We start from the raw sequence: 26,312 nt of genomic DNA on the forward strand, positions 1-26,312 counted from the left end.
TGTGATCTTTTTTGAAATGCCGGGTTAGTAGCTCGAGAAATGTACCGAGCACAAGATAATCGTGGGATGATGTTCACATGACAAGTGACACGTCTGTGACAGCTTCTGTGTCACTTGTTCGCATGACTGCAATAAAACAAATTGCCTTACTACAGGGTGCTTGACACAGACTATAGTCTACATATATGTAGCCACCCCGCTGTCTCCTAAGTCACGTGCCGTCATCCATAACAAGCAGACTGTTGGATGAATTGATCTCTCGAGTGAACACGTGATCACAGTGAACGAACCTAGTGTCACATGACGGCTTTAGTTTGTTTATTTAGCCCTTTCGACAACATGTATACCCTTTGTCGGGTGGTTATTGTTGTTGGAGGCATGTCTCAGACACGCCCTGACCCTGTCACACACTTGACATTAGTTGTAAGAGAGCAGAAACCTTGTGAGCAGAGGGAGCCACATCCTTTGTTTGTGTTGACAAGGTGTGACACCAGGTGGGAGGTAGGACAGTACGTCACAAGGAGTGATGTCACAATGTTTCTATAAGATAACATTATTTTCTGAGATAACAACACCACAGGTACTGCTATCCTCCAAACTGACGACTGTCACGTGGGAGGTTCCGATGTGAACTTCGTCTTGAGAAGTAATTAAGGAGAGTGTATATACACAAACATACGAATATTTATGTCTTTTGAGATCTTAGTGCCGTTCAGTACGAAATAATACATTTCAACAGGTCCAAACTGCTTTTGTAAGAATCAGGAAGGTAGAAAAACTTTTATTATATTATATCAGTTTTTAACTTGTTTTTTTTTAAAGTGGTCTACAAAACTCAGAAACTGTGCTATTATTTAATTAATGTCCGATGTAAAGCGAAAAGCTACAGTAGCAGTGCCGGAAATTTGAAAATGGTTTTGGCTGAAAGATATGCCACAGCCTGTGTCATACATAATAGATATACAGATATATCACACGTTGTTGGAGAAGACAGTTGCTTTGGACAGCTTCCTGCAGTCTGGGCTTTGTAACGGGTCCTCGCCTGGAATACGGTGCCAGACAAGAGAGAACCTGTCTTGTGTTCCCAGACTTTCATGTCAGGTCCTAAATAGATAAACAGGTACAGGAGTGGGGATGCTTTTACATGTGTACCCTGTTATAATGTTTTGTATGTATGTTCTATGTCACAATGTTGTCTATGTGTATCATGTTACAGTGTTGTCTATGTGTATCTTGTTACAATGGTGTCTGTGTGGTGCTACAGTGGTGTCTAGACATGTATGCCTGGGTACGGGATGGACATGCGCCATTGTCTTCTCTCAGTGGCTTGGCGACGGGTAGCAGAGGCCGTCAGCCCGACACCCGCTCATTCAGTTCTCGCCGCTCGTCCTGTGTTGTTGTGGCGCAGGGAGCCTCGTTTCTCTCCGTTTCTCTCTTAACAGCTGCCAACAGATGTTCTAGAACCGTCATCTTCACACCGGGATTCCAAGTGTGCTAACGACTGTAGGTTGTATTAGTCTACACGAGATGCTGACGTACCTGCAGCACAACAGCTGGTGTGGATGCAGGTAATTGTGGCGACACCCGCTTGTAGGCGGCTCTGGTTGCCATGGAGAGGGCAACGAAATCACCCAGCGCGCTTGTCTGCTCCTCATTTCCTGAATTTAGATAAACTCACATCTCAAGCCAGTTGCCGTGATTCTCCACCGACAAGGAAACTCGTTTGTCACCACGTCCAATGCCACTTGGCTTTTCTGTTGTTCTTGCGTCTGGCAGTGAGGCAACAATCAGTGTCAGATTACTGCCAACAAGGCGAGCAGTCAGGGGTGGGTAGCAGTGCCCACCTCAGTGGGTCGGATGGAGGAGGTCCCGGGGTGGCGCTGACTACTTCAGTGGATCACCTCAGCTTGAGAACCGTCCACCTGTAGTCCAGTGGGTCTCCTCTACACCTCAGTTCCGGTGACAGGGTGAGTCTGGTCACCTGCCTATTGATGCTCCTCGCATCACAAAGCTTTTCCGGCCATGTATTCGTTAGATCAGTTGCTCGGCAAACTTACAGGTGAGAGAGAGAGAGCAAGAGAGAAAGATCTGGAATATAACTGCGATGTATTGTCAGGCTATATTTGTTATTTTGTACAACACTGGCAACATGGCGGTTCATTTGGTCTAAGTGGTGGGTGAGATAATTCTGCACATTTCTAATTGAATGCAGTTAAGATTTATTTTCCATCTACTGATATTTTTATGCTGAGTTCTTGTGACACGCCCTGTCAATCTGGCACCTACTTCATAAATTATTTGCATCTTTGCCGCACTGTAAACAGAACTGTAACGATATCAGATTCAATGGGGGTCTTAAGGAATATACCATTCTAATCCACATTCTTTAGCTTCACTCACCCTAAAGGAAACAGACGATTTGGACAACTTCATCATTTTATCAATCAAGGGAGGGCCATGCGTTTGCTTACTTTTTGGAAAATTGGAAACCGGGAGACGGTGAGCTCACCCCACAGTCTGTTGTGAACCCTATCCTGCTTTGTGCTAACAGCCAGACTGTGTGTTACATCCTATTGTCTGACCCTCCACTCCTGTGTGATTCACTAACGGTACTTACCGCCTTGTATAACAGGCGGCCATCAATGATGATAGCATAGTTCTTAAATGAGACCCACACAGGCACCAATGTTCAGCCAGACAACACGTGAGAAGGTGGGGGAGGTGTTCAGACAAGTGCCCCCAGACAGCGCGGTGTTCACACGGCGCACGCAGAGTGGCGGGCCGGCTGGCTGCATTCTTTGACCGTCCGTCCATCGTGTAGCGAGCAGGAGAGTCAGTCTTTACCTGGGGTTAAGGGGGCGACTAGCCGTGTGTCGCCTGATCTCACCCAGTCATCTGCTTACCTGTTGTCACCGGTGAGTGACTCGGGCATAGCACTGACAACCTTGCGTGCAGGCAACGAGAAATGTTGGCTTCCCTCATAGTATTTGGGGTGACTATGAACACACCACCTAGAAGCTGGATGCTGCCTGGTGTTTAGGAAAATTTCTTACTTTTTTTAACAGGTAAGATAAGAATCACTGTCTGAAGTCATCAATACGCAGTAACTGATGCACTAGAGCATTGTATATTGATTGCGAATTTAATTAATGAGTTGAAGCGATGCCGCATGAAGAGACTGTAGTGACTTTGTGAGTGTTCATAGTGTCAACATGTACCTTAGTGTCTTCTGCAATACTTCGTACCTATGATAATTACGAATGTTGTAGTGTATGTAAGCCTTGAGGTGTAGACAGGCGATGTGAAAGCACAACAAATGTATTTTGCTGAGTGAAAATGGTGTTATATATCAGGGATAAATTTCTATCTCTGTTGCAATCAGACATAGACAATTAAGATGTATTGTATAAGACAGGGTGAAGTGACCAATGCACACCAAGTTGCCGATCTCTCACAAAGGACAACTAGAAGGTGACTGAGAGAAATCTTTGCACTACAACGTGTAAATACTCACCTTAGTTTGCCTAATAAGCATCTACATATTTATGTCTGCGCTATTTTATTTCATATTCTAGGCAAAACCTTTGTCCAGATATCTAACTATCAAGCCGTGAAATAGTTGCGTCCTTAATCCAATGAAGAATTTGTTTTGTTTGTTTCTAAAACCTGGCGACAGGACCTTGTTTCTCCTTGTGGATCTGAGACACGTGTCTGTAGAGTTTGAGTTCCCCTGTTTAACTTATTTGGTTTGTGATCCACCCGGTAAGCAAACGGACAAATAAGGATGCTGCGAAGTAGCTTCTCGTTGTTATTTATTTCTGTCTTTGTTTTATTATTTATTTTTGTCATAGCACACTACACAGGCTTGCGACAGTTACTCGTTCTTTCTTTTAACACACAACAAACAATCTGTTAGCGGGTTTATAGACAAAACTATTGTAAGAATAAACAAATAACGAGTTCAACTGCTGTCCACAAACATGCCCCGCTACTCTGCTCCCCTCCCGCTCTCTGACGTCAAAGTCTGTTGACGTCATATACACGCAATCAGGCCTTTAATTTGACGTCACTGACACACATTTGTTGCTATAAATACCATTGTTTACTTGTCATGCTGTCACCATGTTGCTATAAATACTATTGTTTACTTGTCGTGCTCTCACCGTGTAGTACTTCCTGTCTTGTAGAGGGTATTCTCTACCACTAGTCTGCCAGCATATACATAGCACCTACCCGTTTTATATAATCTATTATTCCATATATATTTTGATATGTACCCAAGCTTTGCCAAGTGATTGTAATGTTTGCCCCTTGTGATATAAGGCTATGATTTAAGCAATGAAAGTAATTACTCGTGTTGGTCACGTGACCAGAGAAGCTGCAGGAGTGTATGCTAGACGGAAGACCCGAGCAGTGAGTATTATTCAGTGGATCGCCTCATTACAAGACTGTGATGTTTGTACTGTAAACAGTAATGTTTTCCCCTCAAGAAGACGTTGATGCTGACGTTACATTTAAATTTTGTTACAGAGTCTGAATGTTGTGTCCAGCAAGCTTCGCTGGAACCTTTAGGTTAGTCCAAGACAACCACCGATGTTCCAACTCTTAGGAACACGAGGAGGCAGGGTGGCACATTCAAACTGTGATGGAATATGACATCCCTTGTGGAAGCCATCTATCTCCGACAAAAATGATCACCACAGTCAGAAGACACAAAAGACAAGACTTATCAATATTCGAAGTTAAAGACAAGTGGGGAGACAACCACAAAGGACAGCAGCTACAAGAGAAGCAATGTAGTCACAAAAAGACAACACAAACTAGACATCTCAAAGTGAAATACATCATCAGTGGCTGTTACACAGCTTAAACACACCACCAGTGACTGTTACACATCTTAGACTTAAATACATCACCAGTGACTGTTAGAAAACAGCGGGTCTTTCACGCTGGTTTGGGCCGATCATGTGACTGCGAAGTGGTTCAACGTCTCTAGGGATTGTCCGCAACACACATAACCCTTCAGAATATCGCAGCCACAAATAACCATTCATATTAAACACAGATAATCCATCAGACAAGCCAAAGAACAGATATATGTCTTGACACAACATTGTGCGCTATTTGCTGTGTGGAAGAAAATTGTGGTGAACATGACAAAGGTGCGGCCATGAAGACATTGGGACTCTTGCCGCCACGTTTGCCGGACACGACTTGATGGTGGTGCTGTGCCATGTGTAGGACATCCCATGGTCCCCGGCTGTCTGCTGCACAATCATCATGGGTCCGACACAATTGCTCCTCTTGCTGTGCTGCCTTCTGGGAAGGGTTGAGTCCAACAAAGTTGAGTCAGACAAAGTAAGCAATTCTAACATATGCCAATACATTGATGTCTGCTGTTAATTAACAGGATCAACACTCTCCTACATGATGTCAGTGGCAATGACCACAACGTATTACGTAATGAAATTATTAATAAATTACACTTTAATACGAATGTCATCAAGGTTTGCTTGATAAGTAGAACCACTCAGCTAGTAGGATCGCAACTGTACTCAAGAAGTGTTAAGTTCTTTGATACTCAATTAAAACACGAGTTCGCCAAATGTTGCTGTCCGCTGCCCAAAATAAATGGAATTTTCTAGATGCAAGTGAACACAGTAACTATTTTCACCTCTGTTGTAAACATGTTCTGTGTATCGGTATCTTTTCAGGAAGAGTTGATGAAAAAGCTACAGGAGGCCAGGACAGCTTGCTTTCAAAGAAAATCAAATGCTGTTCGACCCACTGATGGTTAGTTGCCTGCTTACGAGAGGCAGCTTTTGTATTTTGTTAATATACAGACGTTAATATACAGACAATGCTCTTATGTTCTCTACCGAGTGTTATCTCTTTAGATGAGTTGCGGATAATGTGAAAGGAGACGCTTTTAGAACCCCACTTGTTTCAAGCGAAAAGATTCAAAACATCAACATCTATGAACTAACCATAGCTTCAAGTGTAGTGTTATTTATTATATGTGGTGTTATTGTCAGGTGTATATTGCGACATGGAGTGGGACAACATCCTCTGCTGGAACTTCACTCGAGCGGGCACCACAGCCATGCAGGCATGTCCGGGCTTCGTCAACCGACTGAATCCTTTTGGTGAGCGTGCGATATCATTTATCTGCAGCAATAACTGTAATGACAGAGATCATCATGATTGCGATAAGGATCAATACGATAACAGAATTTAGAAAATGTGTATTCGATCAATTGTTAATTAAGGAGAAAGAGAATTTGGGGCAACAGAAGCAAACGAGCATGAGAGAGAGAGAGAGAAAATACAGAAAGAATAATTTTCATAAAGGACGGAATTAAAATTTGACCGTTATTCAGTTATGCGGTAAAGGTCTGGATGAATGCTTCAAAGAAAGAAATTTAAATATAATGTATTTAAGACTATATTAAATCGTGGATCTGGAATTTCGTGTGAGCTGCATTGAAAATAATTACAGACGGAGTTCTTCGTCAACCAGATAATCCAGAAAGGATTATAGACGGATTTCATGGATAACAAATGTTAAGGGACAGACGTGTTTGCTTTGTAGAAATGGTGTTCATGGTGAAGTAGTTGAATTTCATGTCCTGACAATGGGCAGAGAATGCAACACGCACCTGTCTGCCTGAGGGCGTGTGGGCGCCACCTCCACCTGAAGCCAACATCACCTCGTCCAACGGCTGGACTAACTTTTCTGCTTGCGTCCTGCCTCCACCCACGACACCTCCTCGTCCCTACGTTGCGGCCATAATTAAGGTGAGTCATGTGTTGGCTCCAGTACATCATTGTTACCTTAATACCAACTAGTACTTAAAGTATCTAGAAAACAAATCTGTATTTCATTAATTTCACCTTAATGACATTCAAAGCACCACAGATAACACGCATTGGAGATTAAATCCCTGTAAACAAAAGACAGTTTAAGATAATTTTATTAATAACTAGGATAGTAGAAATCATTGTTTTCTTAATATTGCATCCAATTGTCACCTGTACTTTTGTGTGTCTGGTAGGAGCACATGCCCAGGATCACCATGGTGTCCAAGATAGGCTACTCCATTTCTCTGGTCGCCCTCGTCCTTGCTATTGGCATCATGCTCGTCTTCCGGTGAGATTCATTTAAAACTGTTAATAACAGCGATAATGACAAAAACATATCCGTTGCCCATTCATAGTATATGAGTCGTGCCCATAAACATCTAATCTGCCAGGTGCAGTGAGAGTTGATGATGTTGTGTTGTCAGGCGGCTGTACTGTCAGCGCAACACCATCCACATCAACCTGTTTGTGTCGTTTGGTCTGCGGGCCATCATCTGCCTGCTGCGGGACTCGCTGCTGGTGCGGGGCCTGGGGCTGCCGCAGGACGTGGTATACGACCAAGATGGCGATATTTCCTTCAACCCAGCCGGCTCGGTGAGTGGGCTTCTCTTCACTTGCACCAGCTTTCTCCACGTGGCCAAGATGAAGTAGTTCAGTAAGAGCGTACACTGTCTCTTTGATGTTATTAAACCGCTGTTTGCTTGTTTGTTTGTTGTTTTCAGCACTGGGAGTGCAAGCTGCTGATGACACTCTTTCAGCTGGCGCTATTCGCTAACTACACGTGGATTTTTGTGGAAGGTCTCTACCTCCACACTCTCATCTTCTTTGCCGTCTTTTCTCAGAAAGCAGTCTTCAAATGGTATATCATACTTGGATGGGGTAAGTCATAGTCTTCAAGTGGGATACTAGACTTGGGTGGGGTAGGTCCTACAGAATTTATCATGTTAGAATCGAGTATCCGAAGGACAAAGCATGTTACACCTTTCTAATATAGTGATGTCAGCGGTGTACTAGGCCCTACATGTTATAGTAATGTCAGACATTGTGTTCTCAACCAGTGCACCTGACAACATTGTTGTTTTGGTTCTTTAGTTTTGTTTTGTCTTCAGTTAACCAGTATACATTGCATTTAAAATATCGCAGTCTAGATGACAAATGAGAGTGGCACTGACTAATTTTGTGTCGTTTAATTTTGATCTTTCCTTCCAGCAACGCCTTTCATGTTCCTCATCCCGTGGGTTCTCGTACGAATTTTCAAGAACAACACTTTGTGAGCCACCTTCTTAAATATTCAGCATGTACTACCTAGCACTGCCATAACATTGAATTTTTATCTTCAACCTTTATGAATATTATTTCATTTTTTTATTATTTGATATGTAATGTGGCCAGATTAGGTTTACTTTAAAGACCAGCCTGAACGTTTTGCGTTTTTTTCTACCGATATCTGCAAAAACTGCAAACCATTGAGGTTGGTCTCTAAAGTTACAATCTGACTACAGTGACTTAAAGTGCAATTTTGCGACCTGAAAATCAAAGTCTTCGATTTTGTAATTCATTTGCATGTTCAGTTTACATCTACTTTGCTTTTAAATGTACAACCATTGTTCAGATGCTGGAACACCCATGAAGAAGGCTACTATTGGATCCTGAAAGGCCCTATAATGGTTTCTATATTTGTAAGTAGAAAGGTTGGCGCTATTATATGAGTGTTATGTGAATAGGTATTGAGTATATGTTTGAGGAAGGCCTGTGTTGGCGTCTCTTCGATTAGAGCAGACCTCAGTCACATGTAATTTTACGATCATCTACATTTCTCTTCAGTTTTCATGATATTTTTATGTCCAGGTGAACTTCTTCTTCTTTTTGAACATCATCCGAGTGCTGTTCACAAAACTGAGGGCAACAAACACCAGGGATCCTCAGCGATACAGGTGAAGAAAAGTCTTGATGTATCCTATGTGTCTTCGCTCAAATAGCTTCAGCTAAAAATTTCCTACACATCGCACACATAAATACATAGAAATGAACACATCGCATGATATTACAGAAAAGGCGGAACAAGGGAAGTAAAACAGAAAAGGAGATGAAGAGGGAAAAAGCTATAATTAGACTGATTATCACAAAGATGCAATTAATCACCTCATTACTCTCTTTGTCAGTCACGTCTCCATGGCGACTACTTTCAACCTTTCCTCGTTTTCAAACTATTGAAACAAAGTAACTTCACATTCCACAACAACTGCAGCCAATAAAACATTTAACAATAAATACTTAGACTGGTAGATGGAGACACTGTGAAACTAAAACAAGATCTGAAGGTGATTGTGGTTTGCCGAGTGCCTCTAACTTGCATCATTTGTTTGATGAGATTTGTGTTTGTTGTCGGGATGTGCAGGAAGCTGGCAAAGTCCACTTTGGTTCTGATCCCGTTATTTGGCGTCTACTACATGTTCTTCATCGTCATCAACGCGCACAACACTGCTAACCCTACACTGGAGGTCGTCCTCTTTTACCTGGAAATGACCCTCAACTCCTTTCAGGTATGGTCCTCTTTTAGCTGGCTGAGAAAACAATTCGTATTTATACTTAAGTAATACAAATCATTATAGTATTTGGTTTGTTTTGTGATTATAATTAAAAATATTAACTTTTAACCTGATTAAAGAGCGCTGACATGTTCATTGAGTTGCCATGGATATGCACTGGGTTCTGGCCGTGCTTTGTACATTTCGTGATACGCAATGTAAACTCAATGTAACCATTATGATTGTACATTATGGGGGGTGGGGCTTCATAACAGCGGTAGTAGCACTGTCCTTCAAACATATTATAATGGTGTCACAGGAAACTGAAAGAGTTCAATCATATTAATATGAATAACAATTGCTTGCTGTTGTATTGTGCGAGTTCAGCTGGTTTGATTTCCTTATTTTTCAAGATTTCTTTGTTTCAGGAACAGTGGTGGCGTTTCTCTTCTGCTTCGTCAATGGCGAGGTGTGTATTCATTATCGAATTCATACTGTTTAAACTGCAGTCCATTGATTAAAGTACTTTATTTTTTCAAGAACATCCCTGTGAATAAAACACATGAAGCAATTGCACGCACGAACCGGCTATTCCTCTACACATGACAAAAGAAGACATGTGTAGAAAGATCTGTGAGTGACTACAACAGCAGAGGTTCATAACAATTGTGATATAAAATTTCACATGACATGTGTGCAGGTGCGAGAAGAGATCAAAAAGAAGTGGACTCGGCACTGGCTGCGGCGCCACAGCACCGTGTCTGCACGCTCCTCCCGGGCCTTCTCCACCACCTCCTTCTGGTTCAAAGAGCGAGCCAGCATTTCACAAGGACCTGCAGGCGACTACTTGCGCAGAAACTCCAGCAGACTGCCGGCTGTGGAGTCCAGTGTCAGTCTCAGAACCATGGCAAGTGCTGCTGACAAAGGAGTGGAATCCGGAAGATGTGACGACTCCAAGCTCTGGACTTGTGGACTATCACATCTGGTGACTACCAACAACAGTAATGTGCAAGTGGATCCAGACAAAACATGTGCAAACACTCACAATGGACACACAGACTTGCCGGCTCAGGCAGCTGAGGGAGACTATGATGGCTGCAGTGCAGCGGAAGTGTCACCAATGCTTAAAAACCACACTTGCTAAGGAACGGTGTAGGCTTCTACTACAGGCCTGTATCCATCTTGCTAGAGGTATAAAGTGTCAGTGTGCCATACTTGTCCTGTGCTGAGATTTCAGATGAACAGTTCCGGAATTAGCAAGAGACGCGAATGAGATTAAGGTTGTAATGTGCAGATTGACTTACAATGACTGTAGCTAAATCTTAGGTCCTTATTCCTGGGACACGTGCACCTGCAAGCTTCCTTTTACATTACAGTGGATGTTCATTTGACGTTGCCATTTACATCGGAGTATTGCCAACAAGTGCTTGTTTTTTAATTTTACTAATATTTATTAATATGTTAATCTTTGTTACCCTAATGTTTCACACCAGACATTATGCGGACACTAACATCTAAATGCATATAGTTCCTTGTAATACTAAACGCCTGAATATTCTGACATTAATTAGATGATCCACTGAATGTAAAGGCTATACACCGACGCCGCCAACTAGAAAGCTTGGTGTGACATCTACATGTAACTGTAGTTTCCATGGTTGTTCCTCTTCTACCTTGGTGTTGTTTTTCTATATCAGGACAAAATGCTCAATACTTTTTGCTTGTTTAAAGTGTCAAATTTTATAACATTATACACTAGAGTCAACAAGTTTAACTGAATCTCTAGAATATACTTTAACTTCATTTATATTGTGAAAAAGCTTTAACAGTGTTGTGAGATAGAGCTCATTAGTAACTTGTTCTTGATTCTTTACTTATATATGTGTTGATTACACAAATATATGCATAATATCCAGTTAGTATCGTAGCACAACTTTACATAATCTGCTCTCAGTTGTGTGCCCGAAGATGGTCCTGGCATCAGTTGTGCCACCTGAGGAGGCTGTCGTGAAGCTTCTTGAGTTCTAGAATGCCAAAACTGCTTAAAAAATAATGATTTTTAAAATTTATGGCCAAACATTTTTTTGGCTGATGAATGTTACAGATTCCCAAATTGCAAGAGAAGACTTCTTGAGCGAATTCAATATGGCTCATGGTAGTGAATTCAAATTTCTGTCTTTAAGTCAGATTTTTAATGAATGAATGAACGATGGAAGAACGAAGGAATGATCAGGAAACTAGTAAAGAGATGGAAAATTCACACATATTTTGCGTTTTCTTACTTGCTGTCTTAAAGGTGAGCAAATGAGTACAAACATTTTCCAACAATTAGTATTTTCTAAAATTGATTTAAAATAAAGCATGCGTTGAACTCGATAAACTGCGGGCAACTTTGCCACTCCACATGCACAAACATTGAGATCTTACTAAACTGGTCACTGAACATTTGGCAATATTGTGTGTGAGGGTCACAGGAAACTTTGGAAAGGTTTAGGGTAAACATTCGGGATATTGGAACTTTGGCCAACATCCTAAGTTTAATCTTGTTTGCAGTACATTTGCCCCGACAGTACTTACTTATTTTACTTTGGAGGTTTGGTGTTTCTGCACTTTGTCTTGTTGAAAACAGCCTTAAACAAAATTACTGTCTGTCCATACTGACCACGTGCTTGGTTTGGTGGATAGTGTAAAAAAAGTGAGTGTCACGGAATGTGCAGCCATGATTTAAAGGCAGAGCAGAGCAAAGCACACTTGAACAGAAGACAGCATCCAAATTTCTGTCACATCTCCCCATCCTTTTCTCACCCCACTGTCTATACTACACCAGCTCCTTTCCCACCATCTAAACACCAGCTGCAATACAACTTGATTGATCCCCAGGGGCAATTCAAAACATTGCTTGTACTAGCAATAATATATAAATAAACATACATGATATTAAAGAGATAATATAAATGTGCGTGTTGAAATAGTGTCTCTCATACACACATTCCTAATAATCCCAGGCCACCTCAGGCTAATACAAGATCACGGCCAGTAGAGTTTATCAAGTGAATGGCATCTGGAATGAGTTGGGGTGATGATTGGTTCTGCATACAAGCATTGTGTACCTACGGCCAGACCACAAAAGTGAAAACTCACATATCAACACATGGTCAGAAATAGAGAGGATGCAGGATGCCTTCCTGAGGATTAGCTGATGACATAAGGCTGCCAAATCCCTCTGCCTGGTTCCGGTAATCTTGGAATAGTTATTAACAAGGGAGACAAGACTGTTCCTGCTCCCTAGGGAGAGGTTGTGGAACCAAGAGATGAAAGAAAAGGTGATAAGACTTCAATGAAGGACTGATTGAACCCAAGTGAGGATGACAGCTGACAGAGAAAGATCTTAGTTTCCATAGGAGGTACAGACATTGTTGGCTCTTACAGAGGATCATGTCAGTGTTGATATCCCACTAAAATTTGTTATCAAAGATGGCTACCTGCAATATTAAGTCTAGAAATAATGGAGAATCGTGTTAATGTCTCCTGGGCTCTATGCTGCTATTAAAAGGCATTTGTGTGTGGGTGTGCGAGCTGATCTTAATAGGACTCATCCACTCTTCAATCTCTGTTATTCTTTATCCCGATCAGCTAGTGAAAATGTGCATGGAAAACACTTGCCTGCATACATACAAGCCTTCCTTTGTAAAAATTGCCAACAGATGGACTTCAAAAGCTAGCCGTGATTTCGCATTTTAATGCAGTATGTGGTCTTTTATCTTTGCCTAGTGGCAATGGAACCAAGGTACCTGATTTAAGTATTGATTAATCTCTTCTTTCACATGAAATAATGGTCTGTCCGAGAATCCTAAAGATTTATGAAAATATCTTGGGCTATGAAAACGGTTACATCCTGCTTAACAATTACGGTGTTTCATTGTTGTAATGTGGTGCTTGCTATTTAATATATTTATGGGTGTGTCAGGTACAAGTATTCACTTGCTATTTTTTTTGTAATACACTATGCAAACAGTGTGAAACATTTACCTGAGTAGGATCTAGATTGACATTGGATTTTGATTTTTAAAAAAATAGTCTGGATGATGGATGTACGCCTTTCATTTGTGGAAACTACTCGCATGCATTTTATCTCTGTCCTTCCACAATTTTCCCAATTTTTCCAAACGAAATTAAGAAATTTGCAAATTTTTGCAAAATCTGCAGATATGGGAAATGATTTCCCATTTTTCTAAAACTTTTCAAGACTCAAAACTTTGTACACACCATATATTAATGTCAAACATTATGCAAGTAAAATTAGAACAGGTTACAAGTTAATAGTGCCCAAGCAATTCATATTCATGGAAATATATGTTTATTTGCAACCAGCATGAAACTGAACATTTTCATAACGAATGTGTAAGATTATCTATATCTTTCAGTGAAGCTTTGTGAGAATGACACCATGCTTGGAAGTTGAATGTATTTTGTGCTGATAATGGAGACATGAGGCCATAACCACTGTAGGCCATCATATACATTTACAGTACCATGCCCCAAACTATTTCTCCATGCTAGGAAAATATGCTATTCAAAAGCTGAAGCTTACGTGTTTACTGAGAACAAAATGCTAAAGGATGGTAAAATTATTTTACTAGGCTACAAAGAAGAGAATGGCAAGATCTGACAGACTATACTACATCCTAGAATGAGCTTTTCCTCACTGTTTAGAGATCTCCCACAGAATTTCTGCTAGTGGGGAACGGTGTGATCCTTTTTCTAAAGATCACAATTATGCTTTGATCTTCATAAGCAACAGTGAACTGTACTACACTGCTTCTGAACCAGAGATAAGCTAAAATACACTTTCTTTTAATTTTGCTGTTGAGATATGTCACCAGGCCATTTAAGCAATGGAAAGAATTTAATACGATTTAGATATAATGTTATACAGCTGACAGAACAAGGTATAAATCAACATCATCTGAAATAAACAAAGCAACAGCTAAAGATGCAATTTGTTGACTGAACTAGTACAAAACTATTTTTGAAAAATATTCAAAATATTTTACTGAGCCTAGTACCCTTACATTTTTCAGTTACTTTAAAACACTCAAAACTATTATGTTGCTCAGTTTTAGCAAAGAACCTTAAAGTCCCTAACTGAGTTAACACTATCAAGAAAGGATCTGTGTTAAATAAACATAACAGAATAGAATCTAGGATCTCATTCTCAATAGACAGTTCCATAACTGGGGACAGATTCTTCTTTATTACAAAGATACTATTTTGGTGACATGCAGTCCACAACTTTGTGACCTATAGCTAGATATATTAATTTGTATTTTTTTAAAGACATTTCTATTTAGAAACATTTATGTACAAAGAAAGGATTTTCAGCAGGTATTCAAGTAAAAAGTACATAAATGGCACAAGAAGACAAAATAGCCTAAGACACTAAATATGTCTGGTACTTTTAGGTGCTTTTATTCCTGATAGACAATATTGGTCAAGGTGCATAGATCTGGTGCTCATGTATAACAAGTTATTATTACTAACTGTTATATCTCCATTGCACACAAATTTCCACTCAGTCCAAGGTATGTACACACATTCTGCAAAATTGAATAACTGATGATGACCTTTTCAATCAGTTCTGTCGATTGAATGTCTTTCCCCTGAAGACAGAGTCAATAAAACCCAAATTAAAATTAAAATCTTTACATCATTTCACAGCCTACATTACAAAGCTGCCTATGAATTTACACTATGCATTACACTTTTTAAATATCACTACACAAATGTAGAAGTACACAACAATTTGCACTAAAATTAATAATTCAAAGAAAAAAGTATAGAAATTCACCAATTTTCCTTTATGTAGCATAACTATCTACCTTTGATAGCCAACATCAATACATTTACACTTACACCCATTGCCACCTTGTATGTCACACAAAGCAAGAAAGAAGAGAGGCTAGTGATGTAGAGAGTGAGATGGAGTGAATGAGTAAAGAAAGAGTAAAGGTCAAAGCTTTAAGAAGGCTTAATATAAATGTGAATGCAAAAATATGAAAATATTTCTTTTTATAATTACATGTGTTTACGACTATTTAGGCATGTACATATTTCCACTACATGATAAGAAACTCACGTAATAGTCTTCTTTTCTTTATCCTTCACTTCCGGTCTTGCTCTGTTTAAAACTTTCAGGAACTCAGATGTCTTAGCTCTCATTCGCTGGTGAATATATGCCTGGAGAACAGTAAGGACTTAGCAATGATATGATTATGAGAGAGATTTTCTAAGGGCAATAAACACACATAAAAGCTTTACAACAATGAAGGCTTAAGTCCTGATATGTGGAACACTGTTATTCAATGATAAACTGTGATAAAAGCACCTGAACTGAAAAAAAAAAACAATTCAGGAAAATGAAAACTGCCTATTTTTTAATGTTGATTTTTCAGTAGTTCAACATAAGTGCTAATAACGCGACTTTATCTCACTTTCCCTCATCAACAAAGTAGACACAAAGCCTGTTATAAAAACAATACAATACAATAATAATGACTGCTAGGTGCACTAGGTCATCAATTTTGGAAAAGAGGAAATAGGAAGTACCATGAAGTAGTCAAGAAAATCTATAGACAAAGAGACAGAAAAAACACTTCTCTTTTGGAATGCAACTGGTATCCTGTACATGCACAGATAGATAATCTAACCACATCAGAAAATAAAGCAAAGAAGCTCAATACCCATAGATGAGAAAATATAAAGAAAATTTATTTGGGAAATGTGGAAACTCAAACACTCTGGCATAGCAAGTCAGAAAATGTAAACTTTCAGGTCAAGTCTCAAAGCATAAGCTTACAAATCCAGACATAAAAGATGATACATATTATTCAATGTCAGCATAAAAATACATGGGATGGGGGAAGGGGAGTAGGTTACAAAACATTTACAAATGGTCATTCCTATGCACTTTTTTCTGTAACTTGTTGATAAGACATCCAATATTTTTATCAGGACCGAGGGTCAAAACTGTTTTATCAGAGGGTCTAAAATACCCCCAACAATTCAAACCAGGGCTCTGAAATTCTCTTACTAAGCAAAACCTGTTCTTAAGACTTTTTTCTATTAAGAGACCCACAACCCATACAAAGCAGCTAAAAGCTGGCTTTTACTTACACTCTAAAGCAATACTATGATCAGTTTACAAGAATGAGTTTGACTTTTATGTTAATGACAGAGACTCAGTACGCAAACCAAACATAAAAAAGCCTAAAGTTGACAATTTTAACAATTTCTTCAAAATGAAAGTATAACCCCCAAACAACCAGTACAAAACTAATGATTCTTTTTTGATCAACAACTGACTCACCTTAGAACATTTGATGTGATAGTGCAAGTAGTCTCGCAACATATGAATCAAATTGATGGTGTTGTCCCTTGCAGCAGCACTGGTATGACGTGGAAATAAAACTGGAAACATCAAAATCAATGTAGTTTTACCCCAGTGAAGTATATTTGTTCCTATTTCTGTTACTCAGAATATAATTACATATCACCTCTTACCTAAAAAATCCACTCTCACTACACAAGACTTATCTGTATGACTACAAACAACACTAATTAGATTTAACTCATCAAGGTACACATCAATATTTCACAAATGCTTATCTCCTCTCCCTCACTGCTTTTTTCCCCAAACTTGGAGGGAATTAGGTATCCAGTCAACAGCTGCATCAGTTAGCAGTGCCACGCCAGTCTCAAATCAGCTAGTGCGTTCACTGCTGATTTTAGGTGCTGGCACTCTAGTTATCTTCTTATTCTTTCACAAATAATTGATACTTTTTTTTCACTTTTTTACTTATTAGCATGTTTTTCTTTCATTCTTTGTAGTTAAATTTGTATTAGCAAAAGCAATCAACGTATGTACTACAATTATGGAGAACTAATTTATACTCCATTGAACAGAATGAGCTTCCCTCCATTACTATTCTTTTCACTATAATGCTTTAACAAAAAGAGGACAAGGCCACTCTGAACACAAGAACAGCATGATTGCTTGTCTTCAAGGAATGGAAAATTAATGAGATTAGGCCAGTATGAGTAAGTGTAGGATATTCTAGTTTTGCATAGTGACATCATGCTTTGGCATGCAGTTCAAAGGACATTGACGGGTCATGAACATGAATGACACTTTTCTACATATGTCTGTTGAATTACTGAAGGTAAGAAGAAAATCATTTTTGGCAAATAATCTGGTTTCATCCTTTGCTTCATTCACCAACTGCCTTCCTTTCCTCTGGAACATGGCTATAACATTTAGCATGTTTACACGAGATTTACATGAGCATCTCTCACTGCAGCATGTGCTTTACTATCCTTAGTCCCCCAATAATACGTATTATAATAAGTGTTTTACTTCTTCAATCCAAACTTGGTGTCTGTCGAATTTTCGTTTTGTTATTGGTAAAGATTTGACCTATCAAATACACCTGCAAAGTCACTTACAAGTGCAGGATTACTCTTCAATCCATAATTTTCTCAGCATCACTGCTAACCTAATTCTGGTCATGGCTTTTAGTTTATTTAAATGAGATTAATATAATGCCTTTAGCGCAACATTATGCAATACTTCCTTTTATCAAAAAAATCAAAGTTATACCTACCAAATGTGATGTAGCCTATGTTGTCACCAGTCCTAGCATCAGTATCCTGTAGTTCTTGAGGTGGCTCTTTGTGGCTGAATAGGACTTGGGGTGCCTGCTGGTATTTCCGCCGACCCTCTTTAAATTCCTGCAAAATGGCAAGGCATAATACTAATAATAATAGGCATAATAATACTATCATTCAAAATCCCCATAGTGATGTTTTATAACTATAGCTACAGATGATAAAATTAAAAAAGCTGAGACTTTTAAATCACCAGTTTTATGAAATGTAAGGCCTATAATGGTCTTCATGTTTGAAACTCAAGCTACTGAAACAGGTACTTATGTAGCCCAAGTTTGGTAAATCATTCCCTATGAGGATTTCTTCGCAGTCGGGTATGTACAGATTTTTGGGAGCTCAAATTATCACTTTCTGAGATGGATTTAATCCAAATCCACAAAGAAAATGAAATACATACACATACGCATGTGCCAGGCATGTGTGTGTGTGTGTGTGCTCACCTCACTCACTAATTTTTACAAAATTACTATGACAGTGAAAAGGAACTGAATTTGAGCATTTCACTCTATGAACCATTTTTGAATTGTGCTCTAACCTTCGTGTTACTCATTTTATGTCCAAATGAGATTCACTTCCAGTAAAATGATTTAACCCCAGAAGCTGCATTAAGCCCACATACTTCTCCTGGTTTAACATTTAAAATTAATATAAAACTCCAGGCACAAGTACCACACCAAAAACGTTAACATGGGAAAAATAAAATGGTTATTTAAATATTTGAATTTTCATGTGTCCCTTTCTTTTCAAGCAAGATAGCAATAGAAAAGACACCTAATGTCAACCGTTTATGGAGTTTTGTGACTATTCTTACAGGAATTTTGAACTTTTTCAACTTAAAGTAGACTGATCATTCAAGGGAAGGAAAATCTGTATTTAGAGTGGAATCTATTACATCATTTGAAATCGATGAAATCTAATGCCTAAGGAAAAAATTGTGAAAAAAAGCAGCAAGCAAGCATATCTCATGACCAGATGTGATAGCATCACTGAAATAATTCTATCAAGAATTTCTAACATTACCTTGTTTAGTAATATACTCTGGGTAGCCTTACCTGCATAAAAACTTTTCCAATGACAATATCATCATCATCTTTGAATGTTGTGCTGAAAATCACAGTAACTCTGTCTTTTTTGGCTTCCACATACCTGCAATACAAGATAGTACTTCATGCTTTCACCCTAAGAAAGATTCTTTATCTCAAATAAATATAAATCTCAAATTTTACTGCCACTGCCAGCAGTCTTCAGTGTAGTCTCTGGTCTCTAACACCTCACTTCACAAACTATGCAAATTTTAAGGGATGACCTTTGCCTTCTTTTAAAGGTTAAAAAATTCCCATAATTTATAAAGGTGATGTTACTGCTAAAGAATTATTTGCTTTCCTGTAAAGATGTTAGCTTGACTTACTCACATAACTTGAGAATAAGTTTTAAGTAGATTGTGTGACTGCTTAGTCCTCTCTTCTATTGAACTAATTTTATATTTATAATGAAATCATAGATTAAATAAATACTAAATTTCAAACAAAAATCACATGATAAATAAGACATAAATAAGATAAATAAGACAGCTTATCATTCTAAAATAGAATTAAAATACCTTCAAACATTCAAATTAAACTGAATAACAGAAACTAGACACATTTTACTTGACTCAAAATTTAATGCTCACATAGTCTCATCATCTCTATAGTGCACAACTGCCCTCTGTTTGCCTTCTATTCCATTCTCCTGAAACTTGAAATATTTCTCAAAGACAGAAGCAAAGCAGTTTCTTTTTAACAGAGATGCTTTCTGGACCAGTTCCTCCCAGTTTTTAGGCACGTTGTCCAAATCAAACACAACAGATACATTGTATCCTGTAACAGATAGATAATTAAAAAATCTCGTTCTTTTGTTTAAGTTTTGACATTTTCATTAGAATTTTTAGAAATATAATGGTCTGTGCAAAGAAGGGTGAGTAACACCATAAATCACAACTAAAAAAAATTAAGACTTGGGGATATAGAAAAGACTAGATTGTTTTTCATATCCAAGGATTCACAAAGCTGTGCCAAGAGAAAATACTTTTGACAAAATTACTCAATGTGAAATGTACTGTATAAAAATGACTAAAAATTCCACATCATCACAATGTTAGAAAACAGCAAAATTATGAGTTATTTTAAATAATATTAAGAGACAAAAGGAAACAAATGGACTCAATCTTTACCAGGTTCAGCAGTTACCATGAATGATCCGTACTCTCTTTTTATCAACTGAAATTTAAAACAAAAATAAGATAACTGCTAAAGATATAACTTTTTAAAAGCAGTAATCTTTTCCCTCTATTTTTTCCCAAAATTATCACATCTCATTTTAGTAAAGGCTACCTTGGGCTATTGCTCATTCCACAGAAATGATATATAAGGGAAAAAGTAAGCAAATATTAAAGTTTTAAATGATTGGTATTGATGTTTTGAATTAGGTCTGATCAAAATTGTGGATACCTTTGATTATATTTACAAATTTAAGAGCGCTTTTGACACACAAACACACCTATTGCAAGGAACCAATGACCTATATATAAATGGGTAACTACATATGATAACTAAGATGAGATCCCTGTTCACCTCAGGTCAACGGATCCTAACAAAAATTGACTTTCAATCCAGCTCCTGCCAAACATTATTTAGCTTCACAGCTGGTATATTTAAAAGCCCCCCTACCAACCCCCGCAACTTCTAGCCTCTAACTCAACCCCAACTACACCACTGTGGCATCCTAATCTTAACCACTGCCCATTTAGTTTTTGTTCCTTGTAAACGCACAAACAAAAGCAATTCGCCATGCAAACACAAAATCTACTGCCTACCTTGGCAAAGTCTGCTGAGCTTTTATTGAGTGTGAAGCACTTTGAGCCTACCTTTGATGGTGGATCAAGTGCTCTCTTAATCAACTTTATATAAGATGGTGCCAGAAACATGGCGACACAATGATAGGCCTGATTATTGTTTTGTTCTGTGACTGCTGTTTTAGATGGTTAAATGTCCACTATATGTGTATAAACAACAGTGCAAGCAGTAATGTCTGCCAGCATGGATGTAGGTGTGATTGGTCTTTTCCATTAAGTGGCTATCATCATCAAGCTAAATTCCTAGTGCAATCTCACCAGACTAATAAAAAAAAAAATTTTTAGCTTACATAATTGTACATTTTAAATGTTTGCTCACCTCATCGGCACCATGCTCTTGAAGATCTTTGTAAAACTTGAGAGAAATGCTGACCTGTGTGCATGCCATCCATATTAATATTCATTATTATTAACTGCTCTTTAAGATATTAGACTTGTTAAATTTTAACACAATTTTAAACATAAGAAATAACTTCCTCAATGTACATTCTTTTTTCTTATATATATATCCCTCTTAACATGCTTATGCTTATGGTGTGGTAGTTCTGAAGACCTGTACAGGGAATAAAATTAAAGTTCTAAGGAGTGGTTTTATTTTAGACAGAAGTACTGCTGATCTGTGGGTAGTATATACTGTACATGAAAGAAAAAGAGGGAGAGACAAAAAGAGAGATAGTGTGTGTGTATATATATATAGAAGGAATAATTTTTAAAGTGAACAAATAATAGTGGCATCTATGAGTGTCAGTGTGTACTTGGTCTCGAGTATGTAGCAAACCATCATCAACTCAAATTCCTACTGTAATGTCACTTGGCAAATAAATGAATTCTTCTTCAATATAAATATACTTCCTTCAAAATATCAGCAGAGAACATGAGCAGGGTGACAAATATACTTTTAAAAGACAAGCGTCAACACAGATCTTGGGATACGGATTAGCTGATGTTTAAGGTTTCTAGGCTATGGTGGGAGGCAAGTCTAGGCACTGAACAGGGTAGCAAAAAACCCTTTTGACAAAGGGGAATAAATCTACAGAAATGCTAGTCCTCTAGTTAAGGCAAATGTTTTCCATAGAAGTCTACAGAATAACCACTTTATTCTCTTTTCTACTCTTCCTCTCTAACTCATATGCATTTTTTATACACACACACTCTCTCCTCCATATCTCTTCTTTCACTCTCTCGATAAAAACACACTTTACCATTATCTTGCTTTTGTTTCCTTCTGGATTTGACATATGGTACAACACACCATCAAAATCTGGAAAAGACAATTTTTTAATAAAAAAATGGCCTTGTAAGTTATGTAAATTGTACAAATACAACTAAGTTGGGTTCATGTCCGTATTGACTAACATGATAGATATAAAATGAAGCTTTATCAAATAAAATTTGAATGTTAGGAAAAATTTATCATATATTATCTTTCTAGTACTTTTTTTAAAATGTCAACATCTAAATTTAAATAATTTGAGGATTATTTTATTGATATTAACTGCAGAAGCAAAATCATATGTCTGAAGTTTAATTGTATAAGTTTGATAGTATTATAAAACAAGATCCAGCCAGTCCTTTTTATCTTTGGCTTAAAAAAATTTTTTTACCTGCTACTGTAATGTCCACACTGTCTGGTTAACCCCTGGAAATTGTTTAAAAGACATTTTTTTCACTTTTGTATACAAATTTTAAATAGGCTTACATGAAATTACCTATATGTAAATACTGCTTTCCTTCTCCTAGCTAGTAACATCCCTTAAAACCAAAACCATTTAAAATCTGGCAAACATTTTCGGTCAAACAACAATAAATTTTGACAATTGATGATCAATTTAAGAAAAAAATGCTGTTTTGTAATAAGATGTGCTAAAATTTTAGCTGAAGTGGTTCAAAAGCTTGCAGTTAAAGAATCTACAGTCATATCGATTAAAAGCATTATGCACCAAATGATAGTCAAATTCAAGATTTTCTCTCTATCATTTTAAGTTGTGAATTCATTTCACTAAACACCAAAGGATGTATTTATTTTTACAATATATGAACGCACTGTCAGTGATCTGAAACACTATGTTCAGTAGTGCTGTAAGTTGGAAATAGTGTATGGAGATTAAAAAACTTTAGAGGTGGATCCATACTTAAGTGGGTTGTCATGTGCATATTCCATATGGTACATTCTGCGATGATGCACAGTTCTCACAAATGCAATGTAACTGTATATGTTTTACATTTTAAAAGGTGTTTGGGACGATGTTGCAGTACATAGCATAATGAATATCAAATCTCGTGCTGATTTGTTGCCTCACAATTTCCATATACTGGTGATGGCTTATTTAAAATAATATATAAAGTAAAATCATGCTTAGATTATATAAATGAATCTATTTTAAAATTGTCCTCACAAGCAATCAATCAAAGGTATCGACTTTTCATAGCACGTCAACTAATCTGAGAGGATCACAAAAGGTGTTAATAAAAAAATCCAGCTTTGCTTTAAATGTTTTTCCTTATAGATAAGAAGCAAGATCTGACTATCATGAGGCGTAAGCAGAAACAGAATTTATTGTCATGTCATCTACACAGTTTGTTCCTGTACAAAATTGACCAAGCTAAATATCCTGCTACAGTCAACATGACACGGGTGGGCGGAAACATTTCTCACCCAGGAACTGAGATGCACCTTTAGAAGTACGCACCTCTAATGTATAAAAATTAAAATCCATTAAAAAAGTACCAAAAAGAATCAATTTTATTCAAAACCCTATATATTAACTGAGAGCAATGACAAATTATAACGGATTGCTGAGCTTCCTCATCACATCCCTCCTCTGATGATAACACACTTAGGCGTCGTTTAGTCATCGACGTCTTAAGCAACACAAAGACGAATACAATAAATTACATACCCCTCCTTCACATTTCGGATCTTTTGAGTCAATGTCTCCTGGACGATAAGATTTCTGATTTCTAGCAAAATCATGACGAATTTCACTATTCACTGAAGTCCAATCGATTTTCTATGAAGAGGAAGTTTAAGACAGCAAACGGCAAATGGTGACTTCCGCTGCTGAGCGATTGGTCCAACACGTCTCACGTGATTTGAGGTTTTAAGCTTGTAAATGTGAACTTTTTGGACCTCTATCACGACGAGAGCTATCGTGTCGTCTGCTCTTCCGCTTTGTGTTGTTCTGCTGCTGTATGTGCGGGGCCCTCGACGCCACGATTTTAATCAAAAGCGCGGGGCCCCTGACGACTATCCGAAGCATGGGGTCCTATAGAAGGAAGATGCCTCGTCTGCACGGCCCTTAATGTAACCCGTTTGCATGGTTGCAGGTCGTTTTGACCACCGTATGCAGGCCATGATTCAACCACAGCCAATAGTCAATTCCACCACCGATTACAAAAATTACTGTTCGTCTGCAGACGAGAGGTACATGTTAAAATGACTGAACAAAATTCTTTGGAAGTAGGATTTCCGCGATCGATGGAGAGAGGCTCGCAGACCATCGTTCTGTGAAACATATCTGTTCACAATTAAGTCCCTATATCTGACTTGCTGTCACTTTTATATGATAGTCATAATGTTCACATTGGAGATCTTCCTGACTTTGTACACTGTGACGAGTACTCTCCTGTCTTGAATGTCTCAAAGACTAAAGAAATGATTTTCAATAAAGAAGCCGAACCAGTCAACAGTACTGTCCACGGTGATGCCATCAAGATAGTCGCCTCTTATAAATATTTAGGTGCTATCTTCGATAACAAGCTTCAATGGGACATCAACACAAATTTGTTTCGAATCTCCATGGCGATCATAGGTTCCGAGATCCCCTTCGAGAAAACATAATACAACCTGCGATAGTATCCGACAGGCTGCCTATAACTATTTCCTTAAGTTCCGTCATCTACGCAGAGAGTTGCAGTAAAAATTCTGAAAGACACTGTCCTCTAGTAGTCTCGTCTGGCACATTTCGAGGTACATTTCCTCTGCAGATTGTAGCTCTCTAAACAGCGCCTGCAAGTCTGCGAGCTATCCTGACAGCGCCATACTGCTTGTCTTTGATGTGCAGATGCGCCGCCACCTTTACTCTTCGTCTCAGCAGCTGCTCCAATTCTGGTGCATTCAATGATATATGTCTAGATTCCATGAATAGGTTATGCTCCCCAAAGACTTTTTTCCTGAGGGTTCAGTTTGAGTGCAGTTTGTATATTTAAGGAAGAAGCTTTTAAAATAATTTCTTTAATGAAAGAATTATAATATTCTTCCCATCTCCCTGCACAGGAAGAAAGATGAGAGTGTTAATTTCCTATTAATGCTGCTACTTCGATAGAAGCTTACAAAAAGGGAAAGCAATATGTGAGACAGCATCACCAAATGTTAGACAGCAAAAGACCAAAGATGTCAAAACCCATGAGGCTAGTGGACACTGAACCATTATATAATTAAACCTATAACTGTGTAGCTCAGTGTTTGCAAACGCCATTTTTTTTTAATTACCGTGCATTTCTTTGAAGCCTAGTCAACATTTGGGCACACAACACAACTAAATTGACATTTTTAAAAGTGAAAAAAAATTTATTACTTATGTTAAAGTTATATGTAGTAACACATTAAAAGATGGTTATATTTTCAATTCAACAGGTAAATTACTTGAAAGGCTTAGATAAAACTAAGTTACTATAAGCTTTCACTTTCTTTTCTCGGTTTTTTTATTATTTCCATGGCAACTGAGACCGTGACAATTGCATTAAAACTATTTTTTGAACTCCATTCAAGGGCAAAATAGCTGATACAAAACATCCGCGCTATTCCTTGTTCTTTTTTGGCAGGTGTCTGGCCTTAGACCCTTGACCTTATGATGCTATTATCTAGATATAATTACGAGAATGTCCATGTTCTTAAAGTAAGAAATTCATCATAGAGCATCACTAGTGAACATGTCAGTAAAAGTACATCCAGTAAAAAAGGATGTTAAGTTCATCGCACGACTACTGTAACCTTATCCATCTGATTGCTCAACGTCACAGTTTATTTCTGTCGGCAGTTTGTTGTTCAGATTCTGACTCCCCTAGCAGGCTGTCTGGTGGTGCATCGGTTAGTGAACCAATACATTGAGGATTAGCTGCACAGGGTTTCTTAGTACCTCGTCTTGGACCTACTACTTTTGCTATGCATGTGACATCTGTTTGCCTCAGCAATACCCGAGTTACAAAAGTAAAAGAAATAAAAATAAACCTGACCGAATCACCCCGATTTAAAAAAAAAAATAAATCATTTTGAATTGTCCTTTGCTTCTTGGTATTAGTGTATG

The 26,312-nt window shown here is 38.2% G+C and overlaps 2 protein-coding genes across 12 annotated transcripts in view; one reads left to right on the forward strand and one right to left on the reverse strand.

Moving 5' to 3' along the window:
* Positions 1 to 11,649, forward strand: part of LOC112564016 (secretin receptor-like) — a 29,135-nt gene extending 17,486 nt beyond the window's left edge. For 9 of the 11 annotated variants that reach the window (XM_025238536.1, XM_025238543.1, XM_025238534.1 and 6 more), the window contains 13 exons: positions 4,531 to 5,358; positions 5,715 to 5,793; positions 6,036 to 6,146; positions 6,644 to 6,798; positions 7,056 to 7,150; positions 7,287 to 7,455; positions 7,584 to 7,740; positions 8,071 to 8,131; positions 8,474 to 8,540; positions 8,710 to 8,795; positions 9,260 to 9,404; positions 9,817 to 9,858; positions 10,090 to 11,649. In XM_025238536.1, the coding sequence (XP_025094321.1) occupies positions 5,281 to 5,358; positions 5,715 to 5,793; positions 6,036 to 6,146; positions 6,644 to 6,798; positions 7,056 to 7,150; positions 7,287 to 7,455; positions 7,584 to 7,740; positions 8,071 to 8,131; positions 8,474 to 8,540; positions 8,710 to 8,795; positions 9,260 to 9,404; positions 9,817 to 9,858; positions 10,090 to 10,533 (1,689 nt within the window). In that variant the 5' untranslated portion in view covers positions 4,531 to 5,280 and the 3' untranslated portion in view covers positions 10,534 to 11,649. Of the gene's footprint in view, positions 1 to 1,195; positions 1,968 to 4,530; positions 5,359 to 5,714; positions 5,794 to 6,035; positions 6,147 to 6,643; positions 6,799 to 7,055; positions 7,151 to 7,286; positions 7,456 to 7,583; positions 7,741 to 8,070; positions 8,132 to 8,473; positions 8,541 to 8,709; positions 8,796 to 9,259; positions 9,406 to 9,816; positions 9,859 to 10,089 lie in introns of those variants that run through there. The other 2 variants (XM_025238541.1, XM_025238544.1) reach the window with 2 other exon arrangements.
* Positions 11,650 to 13,723: 2,074 nt separating this feature from the next.
* LOC112564017 (actin-related protein 2/3 complex subunit 2-like) lies at positions 13,724 to 24,082 on the reverse strand. The gene is made up of 11 exons (XM_025238545.1): positions 23,907 to 24,082; positions 22,611 to 22,645; positions 22,209 to 22,267; positions 21,326 to 21,379; positions 20,326 to 20,371; positions 19,786 to 19,972; positions 19,166 to 19,259; positions 18,050 to 18,176; positions 16,756 to 16,856; positions 15,526 to 15,626; positions 13,724 to 15,049 (listed from the first exon to the last, which is right to left on the reverse strand). Exons 3-11 carry the CDS (start codon positions 22,242 to 22,244, stop codon positions 15,022 to 15,024), a joined length of 774 nt encoding a protein of 257 aa, XP_025094330.1. The 5' UTR covers positions 22,245 to 22,267; positions 22,611 to 22,645; positions 23,907 to 24,082; the 3' UTR covers positions 13,724 to 15,021.
* Between the last annotated feature and the right edge of the window lie 2,230 nt (positions 24,083 to 26,312).

This window comes from Pomacea canaliculata, linkage group LG5 (assembly GCF_003073045.1).
Source record: "Pomacea canaliculata isolate SZHN2017 linkage group LG5, ASM307304v1, whole genome shotgun sequence".
In the NCBI taxonomy this organism is placed as follows: domain Eukaryota; kingdom Metazoa; phylum Mollusca; class Gastropoda; order Architaenioglossa; family Ampullariidae; genus Pomacea; species Pomacea canaliculata.

Coding starts and splice junctions, on each gene's coding strand:
- LOC112564017 (XM_025238545.1), bottom strand. CDS start 22,244: ATGTCAAATCCAGAAGGAAACAAAAGCAAGATAATG. Junction 21,380..22,208: donor GAAACAAAAGCAAGATAATG/GTAAAGTGTGTT, acceptor GCATGCACACAG/GTCAGCATTTCTCTCAAGTT. Junction 16,857..18,049: donor CATAGGCTACATCACATTTG/GTAGGTATAACT, acceptor TGATGTTTCCAG/TTTTATTTCCACGTCATACC.